The sequence below is a fragment of the Hippocampus zosterae genome, chromosome 19 (assembly GCF_025434085.1).
Source record: "Hippocampus zosterae strain Florida chromosome 19, ASM2543408v3, whole genome shotgun sequence".
NCBI lineage: Eukaryota > Metazoa > Chordata > Actinopteri > Syngnathiformes > Syngnathidae > Hippocampus > Hippocampus zosterae.
In genome coordinates this window covers 6,728,959-6,742,524 of record NC_067469.1, presented here as the reverse complement: position 1 = coordinate 6,742,524, position 13,566 = coordinate 6,728,959, and the positions used below count along the sequence as shown (strand labels likewise).

The window sequence follows — 13,566 nt, the reverse complement described above, 5'->3', positions numbered from 1 at the left end:
CTAAATTGTTTGGATAGGGTGTAATTTCACTGTTGACCATTGGGTGGCAGCACAATATTTACTTTGAGATCAAATCGGAAGACGAAAAAAAAACTTTTCGGCGTAGCCTAGCTTTTATTACAACTATTGAATTTCCTCTTCTGTAATCCTGCTTTTTACGCCTACAGAAAGCACCAGCTGCAGGTTTATTTGGTTATGTTCATCGTTTGTTGCCCGGGCATTCCTCTCATGCTCTTACAACAACGGGTCATAGACAAATACGCATAATATCCCTCTATTGTTCAAATGTTTCCTCATGTAGAAATGACTAAGCTTTTTAGGCATAATCCTCTTCAAGCAAACTGATCACTAGAAGCCTCTCGGGCGGTTGTGTAAGTCAACGTCAGGTCAGGTCAGAGAAAACCTGAAAAAAAATGTTCGTCCGTGATCATGATAGTCACCCAGTAAATTACGGGTGACTTCAGTTCATCGTGTATCGCGATCCCGCTTACTCAATGAAAAAGTGTTATGTGAGCTACACAGTACACAACATGAACATTGAAATAAATGTAATACGTTAAAAAAAAAAACAAGAGTACATCTTCGACTACTCCAAATGACTCAGCAAGATGCTGTCATGTTGGTCATTTTTCTTGGAGGATAAAGAATATATGCCCATCAGTATCGTATTGTCCGGCTACATGTGTTGCTCCACCGTGTTCAACTTTGTGTCGCTTCTGAAAACGCCAAAGCATGGTCATGGCGTTTTGCATTTCTCATTCTTTTACGTTCATTTGACGGTAAATTTCACGCAGGAGTGGCAACAAACAGCTCCATTTGTTCACTATCTGGCAAATGGGGAAGTTGAATCGAGTTCACCGTCATAGCTGAAAGTTTGCAAGTCAAAGCAAAAAAAAAAAAAAAGGAAAATCCAAAATCGGGTCACTTGTCTCTCAAGGCACCACTGTAGTCAAACCGGAGAGAGGAGACAAAGCCAGCCCCCCCTCTCTCGTCGATGCAAAATTGTGGGGTGCTATTAAAGTAAACAGGGCTCGGTTTGGCGCAAGGAGATTTGCTGACATGACAATTGCGGGTTCTTTGTGGTCGATGGAGAGACGAGCAAGTGAAGCTCGAAAAGAGAAGACCTTGTCAGCCAATCGAGAGCATGACCTTAGATGGAGGCTGGAAAGCGCCGCGTCTATATATAGTCATCCTCTTTCTATCTCCTAAGGCCTGGACTTCTTGAACCAGTGCTTCCACAGCATGTCCAAGTTCATAAGAACTTAATCACAGTGCATGTTGCAGCTTGACCAGACGCGTCCTGGCAGAAGCCGCGGGGACTCCAAACACTCGCTGCCATTACTGGTGTTATCTAACATTTTTTTCTTTCTTTCTTTCCTCTGCAGCTTCAGCACACGCAGCTCTTCTCCGTCACCGTGTGGAGCAGTTAACGTCAAATGAATAGAACAATTAAGTCCAGCATGCAGCCGGGTCAAACAGCAGCAATTAGCGCAGTGAACTTTAACCTTCCCTACTGTGGGTGTCGAGATGGATCGGCTAATGGTGCGTTGGACTCTGGCAGCGGACCAAACGGATGCAACTGCATTGGTTAGCTTCACCATGCCATTTATTCAATGCACAAACAAGGTTGTGGATTTTTTATTTTTTATTTTTTTGCTTTTGCAATAACTGAGGAATGTGTCATCTGAAAGAAGCCATTCAAATCTCATCAACTCCCAAAAATTATTATATTTTTGTACAGCGGAAAATTCAGAGCCGCAGAAGTCTTGGTTTATGTCAACTAGCATCCCAGAATGGATTGTGTTCACCCTTATAGATTTAATTACATGAAATATGAACATTGTACAAAATATCACAGTCATGTACGTCTGAGATTAACATTTCACATAAGTATGTACAAAAACGCTAATTGGTAAACGGCCATAGTATAATGCGTGCCTGTTACCAGCATTAGCGGCTAATGGCTAACAGCTAGCCGCTAATTATAAACTGTTTAGAGCCGACGGATTTTTCAACGGCAGTTTAATAGGTGAAAATTAATCCGTGCATTTTGATTCTGACAGTCAAATATATATTATATTTGTTATTATATATTATATAATATATATAATATATTATATATATATATATATATATATATATATATATATATTCATTATATTATATATATTATATATAATTTTAAAAAATGTTATAATACTGATGGAATTTTCAGTTGGCTACGCAGATAGCAAACATATTTGATAGCCGCAGCTCGAGATCATGTGGAATAAATGTATGAGAGAAGTCAAATGAAAAAATATCAAATGCTGACTTTTCTATGAAACCACGTGCGATAGCTAGCGTGCGCGATAGTGCACGGGCGTGTCGGAGGAATGCAGTAACTGCCACGTAATTAGAGTCCACATTCAGGTATGCAGAGCCAGAGGCAGGCAGGCACTCAGCAGGTTCGGCACGGTTTAATCCCCTGCCAGGAAAGTTCACAGTAAAAGCACTCGGGTAGCGACGTCGACACAGGTGTGGTCTCCCAGAACAAAGTCTGCAACGGGGGCCCCGCCCTCATATTTTGGAAACGGGCCAATTAGGTTGAAGGGAGGAAGTGTTGAGTGTTGGCGCGCCTTGCAGCCAGCTGACAGCGTTTTGGAGACAAAGTAATTATACGCACGCTCCGTGTCCATCGCACCCTCACACCTCACTTGTGTCACTATGGCCCGGTTTAAGCAGGGTGGGCAACCTAAGGCACGTGGGCCATCAAGGGCCCTGCATGTGTTGTGCGATTAATCGGGCAAAGGCGTTTGTTGGATGCTTCATAAAGTTGTCTGAAGTTGAATGCAAATTGAAGCTTTTTTGCCATACTATGTATCAGCGGCTGGTATCCGCAGCCGCTATGAGGCACCCGATACGTTTTTTTAGGCAGTTAAAATGTTTTATTTTTATGTATGACTGTCAACCGAGGTTTCATAATTTAAACGCAAATAACACATACCTTTTACAAGTCAAGGTTTTCAAACAACCGACTGACAACAGCCGGACAGTAACTACATGCAAACAATTGGGCTCAGTTGTCAAGTTTTAACGACGACTTAAAATTTTTGGGGGGAAAATAAATAAAAAATGAATGAACCACTTTCTGTCAAAATTCCAATGTGGACTTCCAGTTGTGATTTACGGACTTTCCGTACGTGCTCCATCTCAATGGCATCCTACCCTGGAAAAAGAAAATGTACTCCCTCCAGTTGGGACTGCAGACTGGGATCAAGGCTTTAAGAAGGAAATTCAGTGTGCTGGGTCAGGTTTTTTTTTTAACCCCCTCCAATGCACCTCCACCATTTTTTCATAAAGCCAAATTTCCTCTGATGAAAGGGGAGTTTACGAGTGGAGGCCATTCACATACGTAATGCCTTGTAAATCAGAAACGAAAAATTCCGCCTTGAGAAGGCCATCGAATGGGAGGGGGCGGGGCCAGGGGGGCGTGGGCTGTGTCCAAATGTCCACTCAAAGCAAGTATTCAGTAGAATCGAGTCTAATTATCCCACAGTATGAAATATTTCTCAGCTCAAGGATCAAATCCTTTGTCTGAGCCCTCACCAAAGTGATTATAACCTTGGCTAAGCGGTTACGGTTTAACCTTTGCCTCAACGGAAACAGTTTTTTGGAGCATTAATGAATGAAAAAAAAAATTAAAAAGCTGCATCAATCAAAACACCGGCTGCCAGTTTAAATCAACAACACGCAAACCTCACGGGAGCTCGTACTGTATGAATATTTTATTTTTTTTACGGCAACATTTGTTTCAATATGCTACAGTTTCCATGGCGACTGTTTGATCCAAACACCTGCAGCGTGCGTGACCTCCCTGCTCGGAGATCTGTGCGACTCAGAGGCAATTATGACCACACTCGAGGTCACGAGACGGCACGGAAAAACCAAATACAGTTTTGAAAAAGAAAATCACTTTCTATTTTGAAAAGACCATTCTCCGGAGTAATCAACGTAATGAGCACGGCAAGTCTGAGTGGGTTGAGAGTGAAACGGCGCGCGTTGATGATACGCGAGCGTGTCAGCAATCGGCATTGTGACACTGGGAGATGCGCATACCTGTTCACTTGTCACTTTTACTCCCTCTGGCGTCGCGGACTCGGATCGGGAACGTCTTCGTTTTTGCCAACTTATTCAAAGTCGACTGCAAGGTCACCGATGAAAAAACGGGCTGGCCCAAAGCGTTAGACCTCATTAAAGCTGAAATGATTCAGCGAATAATCCAAATTTGATGACAAAACAAGTCTGAGCAAAATCTCCGCTTTGAAGCTTCGCAGTGATTATTTTTCCACATAAAACGTGCTCTAAACAGCCCGGCACCCACGTCACTCACCAGGCCAGCCGGCGCCTTTTAAAACCACATCCTGCATTTTCCTTACAATAAGGCACACCTAAAAGCATTTGATTTTATCAAAATGATTCAACGGGGCGATTTATAATCCGATGCAGTTTATATGTGGATCAATATTCTGATTTCTTGGAAGCGCTTTGGTACAGCTGCAGCGGTGGTGAAAGCGTCATATAAATAAAAGCTGTATTGTATTGCATTCCCTTTAGCGTACCTCCATCTAGTGGATGAATCATGAAAACCGCAGCCACGATTGTCGCTTCGATTCGATGCGCCTTATAATACGGTGCGCCCTCCATCTGAAAACAGTTTAATTTCTGGTAAAAAGGGAGAGCGTTTTTCCATTGGGGTTTGTGGTTGGTGAACCAACAGGGTCACGTCTGAATATTTTAAGTGTCGTATCAAAGAAATGCTACGGATTTTGGGGGAACCTTTGACCTGTCGAGCCAAATAAACCAATTAGAGGCTACCAGTGCTGGACAAACAAAATGCTGAAAATTCAAACGTGCATGTTCTTCATAAGCTTTTATTTTTTTATTTTTATGTGGCACATGCGCAGCCTTTCGTTCCTTCATGGTAAACACACGCACAATGCGGTTATGTCGACAGCCTGTCTGGAAGCCTTGGACCAGAATAGCTCTGATAATGCATCTGTCATGAATGTGTGCGATGGGGGGGGGGGACGTGTTCCTCGGCAAAACCACGGAAAACAGAATCGCTGCGCTAATTACTCCCTGGCCTGCTTGACTGTATTTATTTATCATCTGCTAAACATTGTTATGGCAAATTACTACTGAACTCGTTTTCACCAAACGAGGTCTGGGATTTTCATAGCACGTCTGCAAAATCCTTTGGCCGGTTTTCGTAGAATACCCGACAATGATCAAATTGACGCACGTCGTTGTTAGCTCTCGTGCTCTTGAAGTACATCGCAGTGACATTGATACAGCAGAAGGTATAAATCTGCAGTCCCCGCCTCAGTTTTCATGTCTAGGACTCGTACGGCAGAAATGGGAGAACGCAGAGCGAATTGTAAACTTGAGGCCTGTGAAATGTCATCCCCTCCAACCCCCCACCCCTAACCGGATTCACATGTCCGCAGACTGAGTCACCTGATCATGTTAAAAACAGAGCAAGCACCTCTCACCCCATGTCTGTTTTTATTTTTATTTTTTATTAATTTATTTTTTTTGCACTGAGTGGAATAAGCCAGCTGCAAACACACAATATGGACCTCCCACACACACACACAATATGGACCCCCCCCCCACACACATTTTTACACCCTCCCTTGAGACGCTTGGCTTCTTCAGGCGGAAAACAAACTGTCTCTTCGTCTTTTATCAAAAACATACCCAAGATAAAGACCCATACATTTGGTTGGAAAACATATTTTACATATCTGCAGTTTGTTGCTTTGGGGCGTGGCTTAAAAACGTGTCGGATTTGGGCATGCAACATCAGTCGCACCACAGCATGAGAACTTCGGCGCCTTTATTCACATCAACGCTTATCTGGCACAACTGCTAGCTAGCTAGCTATGCTAACCCTCTTTAAAAAATGCATCTTCCCTTCAGCTATAGTTCATTGCAGGAGTCTGTTTAGAGCGCCTCATCGTCAACCGTGAGTTGCACGCACGTCATGGAAAGAAGGCGGACGAGTGCGGCCAAAAAAGATTTCAAAAGCCCGACATGACAGCCAAGATGCGGACAGAGGATTCCCACTGGCATGGCCCCTTTAGAGTGCCTCGTCACGGTGTGGAAAAGCCCCGCGACGACTCGGTGAGCCATATACTTTGTAACCACTGACGGATTTACACCGATATATTTTGGCGGCCTAAATATGTAGTTATGTGTAAGCGTAAGATTGCTAGATGAAGTAGCATCAATTTTTCCGGGCTATTTGATTGACAGTTGACAGCTGGGGGTGGGATGGGGCGGAGCGGAGAGAGCGGCTTGAAATTGCACCATTTTTAAGCCTCATATTATATACTTGACAGTTTTGGGGGGTTTTTTCTTTTTATCGTTCAAAATTGGCAGAGTTTTTAAACAACGGGCTTCTCTGTGGTGTGTCAAATTTAGAAGACGTTTATTTTCATCCTACAGGGACATACAGGGTCAAGCGCCGGGCATAAGGTTAGGGTTTAAAGCTCACCGTGATGGCCATCAGACCTCGGCACTTGTCATTAGTGTCTCACAAAAGGCTTTTAAGAGGCCCTAAAGTTTGGTTTGTTTAAAACAGAAAGCATCAAATGAATGGATGGACTTCTTTTAACACAAGCTGGGACTCTGTAGTGATCCATATAACCCAAGACCAATGGAACGACAACTATTACTTGTCGGGCCTAAATGCCTATTTTTGTTTTTCTTCAGACAAAAAATAACAATAATAATATATATTTTTAATTGCCTTTTTAGGGGGATGTACCAAAAAAAAATTGTTTTGTGAAATTTTTTTTTTTTTGAAGAAAACCTTCCAAAAACTCACTCAGTAGCACCCGTGGAAATGTGAAAAGAAGGAAAAAAATAATCCAGGGAGAATAGAGTAACTTTTTATGATTACCATTCATTTCTTGCAGAACCAACCCACCCCCCCCCCCAACACCACCCTTAAAAAAAGCAGGTCACTTTGCTAATTGACTTTCTCCATCCATGCAGTACAATAGAATGGGCGGCCCGTCCTTAGCTTTTTTTTTTTTTACGACTTGCCCCTTTATAGAGTTGTGTGTTTCAGAAACCTTTAATAAAGACTAAGCAAACTGCTTTCAACAGAACGTTGAAATGGAGGGGGGGGGGGGGGGACAGTGAGGCTGTTGTGAGCCATTTTCCCATTCCCCCTTCGTGGCCAAATGCCAGCTGTATACTTATGGGGAGGAATATTTGCCAAAAAGTGAATTTGAACGTTTCACTGGGATACTCAACTGGAGCAAATGAAGATAAATGTGAGTATATTCTTATTTTACAACTGGTTGGAAAAAAAAATGTGTGTCAGTCGTCTGGGAAGATGACTTGTCTTCAACATGTCAAATGTGTTTTTATAAACAGGAATATGTGTGAAAGGGTGAAAACGGCTGACATCACACTGAAAGTCTTGGCGGTGGTCCAGTGGGGCGCCTGAGGGTCCTCAACAGAAAAAAAAATGCCAATCTTGGTCAGATTGCAAAGGAATTTTGATTATTTTAAAATGACTTGATTCTGTTTCAGTCTCAACTAGTTTGCCGTCAAAGGATGGTGTTTCAGTCAAAATGTTGCTATGCAAAGCAACGTCGCCAACTACTGGCCCGGCATGCGCATTACAGTGTCCCTCCAAGAACCGAAAGAACGAAGCCCATCTGTTCATGAAAAGAAAACGTCGGGCCATGGTCGTCAGCGTACGCTGACAAGTGCAGCTCCCTTTTTTTTTTTTTTTCAACGAGGCTTGACGCTAGATGAAAAGACGACTTTTTCTTTGGATGCATGACATCAACGTAACGTGCGCGGGTCAGATCAAGGACAACTTTTCCTTCAGCGACGCACGGAGGATTCCTCGCCTTATCGCCGGCCCGAGCTTGTCCCGCATAATAAACAACAAGGTGTCCATCTATTCACAACCCCCCCCCACCCACCCTCCCATCTTTCTTTACGAGAGCGCCACCCCAGTCTCATCCTCATCCGCCGCCCCGGGTACAATGCTGGACACTTGCCTTTTCTGTCTGGTTGAATGGACGGAAATTGGCTATGCAAAACAGGCGACGCAGAGAAAGGACACACGGCTCCATCAGCTTCTTCGCAAACAATGGAGAAGCCCCTCGTGTTTGGCATCCACTCCCCCCCTCCCCCCAAACCAGACATGGTACGAACAAATTATGGCTTTCCATGACTCACCCTGTCCCTGAGCCGTCGCCAGCATCAGATTTGATGACAAGGTTGCCCCCGACTAGAACGCGGTTCATCTAAAGCGAAGATCCAAATCCTGAACTTTTGAGGCAGAATTGTTAACCACTACGCCACCATGCTGTCATGCTTCAAAACAAAAGACACTTAAAAAAAAAAGAAGATGCATTGGTATTTCAAGTTCGAATTTCCCAAAAGCTATTATTTCAGTCAGTCTGAACAGACAATATCTCGCGCCTGCCGATATCGCTCTCGAATGACAGATTTAGAAACGTACGAGTGTTTTATTTACGCCGTCAGAAATCATCCTCGCTCGCAGACAAGTGCTCTCCACGGGCTTGATAAGGATCACGGGTATTTATTTTACCCGGCTGAGCTCTTTCGGCGAATTGTTTGGTAATGGCTTGTCTCGCATGGCACATTTATTTTATTTATTTTTTTGCATGACAAAGACAAGTCGCATTAGAAGTAAAGAAGACGCGGCGATGCGGTCGCGCTTGACAAAGGCCGTCCCTAGTGACTGACTGTGTGTCCTGTAATTGCCCTCTCCGCTCAGAGTCTCCTCTGTGAAAAAAGGATAAGGGGCGGTGGGCTCCCCCCCCACCACCATCTCATTTTATCTCGAGACCAATCACAGGCCTCTTGGTCGGACCTCCATCAGCTGGTCACGGTTCTATCTTTCAAACTCGTGGAAGAAAAAGCACTGTGCTGGAGCCAATTCAAATCGACGAAGAGAAAACCTTCACCTCCCCAGAGGCCCGATTGCCAAAGCTTTGGCTCTAAGCAGAAGCGACCTTGGGGGAAAAAAAAAAGGTTTAATTTTTTTTCAATGGGACAGGTTTTTTTGTGTGTTTGTTTCGGCCTTGGTTCGACAGATAATCCCTCACACAAATCCCGAATCTCTGTTGGATTCATTTATCCAAAGCGGCAGAAATGAATCAAGCACGCACATTTCAAGCTACGCTAGCATCACTTTGAGATGCTAACGAAAGGCAAATCGGAGTTGAGTCGACGTATGTACAAATATTGACAAGCGGTGGTGTATACTGTACATCTGCCTATCTGGAGACCTCTCTTTTTTGGGGGGGGGGCGGGGGGTTGGACATCCTTTCATCATTTCGATTTGCTTTCCCGCTAGCATCCTTTTAGCCCATTTCGTCAAAACGTCACAGGTTATTTCAAGACCCAAATTTAAACCTTCTATAAAGTTGACTCTCATCCCGGACACGAGCTTGTTGCCGGTGTTTGATGTCATTATGACACTGTTGTCACTCAACAGGAAGAAGGAGCGTCAACCACGGAACGACAAAGTGTGGCACGGCGGCGACACAAGTCAAATGCGAGTCTGAGCTTTGAGTGACGCGGTTGAGGAAGGAGCGGAGAAAGGTGCTGAATGACGGATGGGGGGTGGGGAATACAAGGATGTAAACACAAGAGGGTAACACCGGTAACCCGAGGCTGGAATGTCATTCCGAGCGATCGGGGCTTGACAAAGCGACAGCCTGCAGACTTTGTGTGTCAGCCGACAGCAAAGAACTTCCTCAAAAGGTGCTGAAGTGGACAATTGGAGGTATTTCTCTGACTTTTAAAAAAAAATCTCTAAAATAACCCCAAATCAAGACAAGCAAGAGGCAACAAGGCCCGACACATAAACCAACCAAAACGGCGGCATCGTCGCCCACAAGGCACCACGTGCCAAAGGATTCAACATTTGGACTTTTTTAAAAGTTGAGTTACACTGTTTCGTTGTGAATCAACTACTTTGAAAGCAAGGCTAAGTGAAGACCACAGCTTGATACGAAAGCTTGTCGAGAAAATAATGAAATCCGCGCAGCTTTATACAGGCGCCCGAGTTCACAACAAGGCGAGGTTAATTTACGAACCGAGCCATCAAAAACGGTTGGCAACCGACAATTTGAAATGGAGGATGATCCAAGCATGTAACTAACTTGTCATCCCCCAACAAGAGAAAGGGCAAGCGTTTGCTAGCGGCTAATGGTGACAGGTGCGGTCGGAAGTGGATTAATAATATAAATGTACCATTTTGGCCCCACCCCTTCCCTTCTCAGAGGAAATCACGGAGATGATGAAAGCTCCTTGGCAGACCCTCTGCGGGCTTATTGATCCGAACCGACTGCTTTGCCATCGGTCATGGCGGTCGACACACTCGCAGGCGCAAAGTGAGGCAACACTTCAACAGGCTGACATTTACCTTAAGCCTCTTATGCAAATACTCCAGTACTGTACCTTTATGTTAAATTCTATTGTCCAATCAGATCTGTGGTACCATGTTCAACTAATACGCCCATGACCGTCACAATCATTCGTGCCAACTGTCAACTGTTGTTAGCAACGAGAAAGTTTCTTGAAACAATTCATTTCAAATGTGTCGCCATAAGGACAGCACACTTTCCCCTCAAAGGCAATTTTTTTTCATACTCTAGTTCAGGGGTGTCAAACTCATTTTTGTCGCGGGCCACATTGTAGTTACGGTTTCCCTTGGAGGGCCGTTATGAATTTTGGGAAACTATATAAAATCCACATATTACACAACAAATTAATGGGTAATCAGTTTTAAAATCAGTCAAAGTCAAGAATAATGACTTACTGTGGATTACAGATGACAATTTGAAATTTTGGTTCAGATTTTAGCAAGCATCATGGAGCTTGACATGCTCGATTTACTTTCGCGGGCCACCTAAAATGATTTGACGGGCCAGATGTGGCCCCCGGGCCTTGAGTTTGACACCCATGCTCTAGTTGGTTCAAAAAAACAATAAGGCATTTACCCATTCAAGCAAAGTTCTGCAAAGATATTTTTGCGAGGTTTTAAGATTCAGATATTGATTCCGATCTGGATGTGTCATAAGTTACCTTATTGGAGTAGGGCACCCTGGCCAGATTGATGCCGTCCCTGATGAGTTTATCCCGGATCATGATCTTGAGTTTGAGCTTCGGGTAGATGACCAGCTCCCTCCTGCAGTTCCCCAGGGTCAGGTTCCTGTGTGCGCCCACGTAGCCCACGCCGCGCGCGGGCTCTGTCCACGACTTGGACCCACGCAGCTTGGACTCGTACTGGTCCACCATGTGGCCGGTGTAGACATCCGCGGAGGGCGGCATGGGCTCCAGAGTGAAGTACAGCCCGCTCGCCGCGTCTCTCGCCTCCTCCTTAAGACGCCGCACCGCGTCGTGGATCCGGCGGCGGTGGTGCGCAACGTACACCCCGATGGCGTCCAGGTCCGGGTCGCCGATCTGCTTGCACACCTCCAGGTCGTCGTAGCCATTATCCACGAATGCTTGCACATACTGGGCCAACTGCAGAGTCTTGAGCCACTCGTAGACGATGATAGGTCCGTTGCTTGTCATGTTGTCGAGTCTTTTTTGAGGGGGGCTGGGGGGTGTACGTTAAAAAAAAGTGACGCTCACTTTCCCACCCGGCGTCTTGAACGCATCATGAGCTCTCAGCCTTCTACTGAATTGAAACTAAAAGTGAACACATCTCCGTGCAGAGAAAGAATAGCTGGCGTAATCCGTTCACGGCGAGTGGCTCAAAGTGCGTGTGAACGCAACACCTGCCAATGTAGATCCTCACTTCGAAATCAACGCAGCCATTGCCCAACGTTGCCACAAAAAAGGGAGATATTTCCAACAACACCGGTTTTCGTGACGCTGAAGAAAATAAAAAGCTCCTTGCGCTTTGCACTCCTGAACAGATGACAAACGAGGTGTTTGTAGCGAGCGACTCCCAACGAAAGCAGCCGACGTCCACGCGTGCTCCTCCGGCGTGCGCGTCACTCACCTCACGGTGGAAATGCAGCCAAGAGGCAACACGCGAGCCGGAGTGACTGACTGCACGCTGCGGCTCCTTCGACGTCCACGCCCCCTTCCAAAAAACACACACACGAATTGTGACACGTTCGCACAACTTGTGCGAAAGTTGCGCGGCGCCCCTGAAAGGGAATTTGAAAGCTTTAAATGTCTTTAGGCTTCACGTCAGAGCGGACTGTTGTCAATTTGTCTCCGTCCCACTCCCGCTCGCCTTCTTTACACGGCTGCGCTCGACACACTCATTCAAACATTTCCGTAGGCTCGTGTCTACATCGCATTAGAGCTCCGCCTATCGGGCGCCAACGAGAACTGCACCCACACATTGAACTAAAAGAGGACGTCATTACGAAAAAGTTGAGCTGTGATACCTTAATTGCCTTGGTTGAATTCGTTTCGTGACCAAGCTTGTCATCCACTTTTCTCGGTTAAAATAAACTGAAAGTCCATTCGTGAGTGAGTACTACTGTTGTCAAATAGTGTCCTGGTGAGTGTATAAATGTAAGCTTATGTTAAATTATTATTTTCATTTTATATTTGAGCATTATATTCTTTTGTGTTACGGTTACCTAGGTTATATTCCGTTTAATAATTGCTTAAACAAGTTTATGTTGATATTATCTGATTGGCTGAAGGAAACCAGGAAGTGTTTGTGTTACCGGAAAAAGGTGTGTTCTCGTTCATTCGTTCGGAGGTGCAGACGTTGGAAAATAAAAAAAAAACATTCAAAGCATTCCATCTCTCATTTTGCCCATTCTTAAAGTAGAACTATCCACTACAAAACTACGAACCCCTCAATTTAGATGAATATTGCAAATCTTGATTTCAAGATCTCAGAGCAAGTAGAGTTCACCTGTCTTGGCATGCAGCAACACCGCTGGGGAATGTCGTTATTAATAAGTACACAGTTCCAAAACGCGTGCAATGTTTGAACAAAAAACTGTCCAATCTGTCCAAACGGACGCCAAGTTGGCAAGCGCCGGTGGGCATGCTTTATGAAATATGAGCTGACAGCTTGTTAAGGATTGGTCTGATGCAAGAGCAACTGTCTCGGCACTTGGCTGGATGCGAGTTCAAGAACATGACGGAGAACTCACATGCTACTCCCAGACTCGTGGGGTAGCATATCAAAACAAGAGAAACATCGACGCGTCATCGGAGCTCGTAATGTTAAATGGCTGGAGGACATTTTACTGCTGTCCCACTGGATTTTCTGGAATTAATTGCCTGCAAAAGTGAGTTGAAACCATGCCAGGCTAAACTGTCAATCAAATACCTCCGACTACCGACGGCAAAAATGAATCCTACTTTTTAAAAATGTTTAAAAATATAACTGCTTAAAGACTCTAGTGGCTGGAATATAGCTCACCCGATCGCCATGGGTCGCAACGGGGCACTCTAAAGCGGCTACACCAGCTCAAAGGTGCCGCCCAAACACGGACTGTCAAGACAGATCTTTGTTTTTGTTTGTTTTTTGTACAC

At 44.8% G+C, this 13,566-nt stretch overlaps 1 protein-coding gene across 4 annotated transcripts in view; it reads right to left on the bottom strand.

Annotated features, from left to right (window-relative positions):
- sash1a (SAM and SH3 domain containing 1a) overlaps nucleotides 1-12,317 on the bottom strand; it is a 107,698-nt gene extending 95,381 nt beyond the window's left edge. For 2 of the 4 annotated variants that reach the window (XM_052052870.1, XM_052052871.1), the window contains exon 1: nucleotides 11,134-12,315. In XM_052052870.1, the coding sequence (XP_051908830.1) occupies nucleotides 11,134-11,625 (492 nt within the window). In that variant the 5' untranslated portion in view covers nucleotides 11,626-12,315. Of the gene's footprint in view, nucleotides 1-11,133 lie in introns of all 4 variants that reach the window. The other 2 variants (XM_052052878.1, XM_052052873.1) reach the window with 2 other exon arrangements.
- Nucleotides 12,318-13,566: the final 1,249 nt, after the last annotated feature.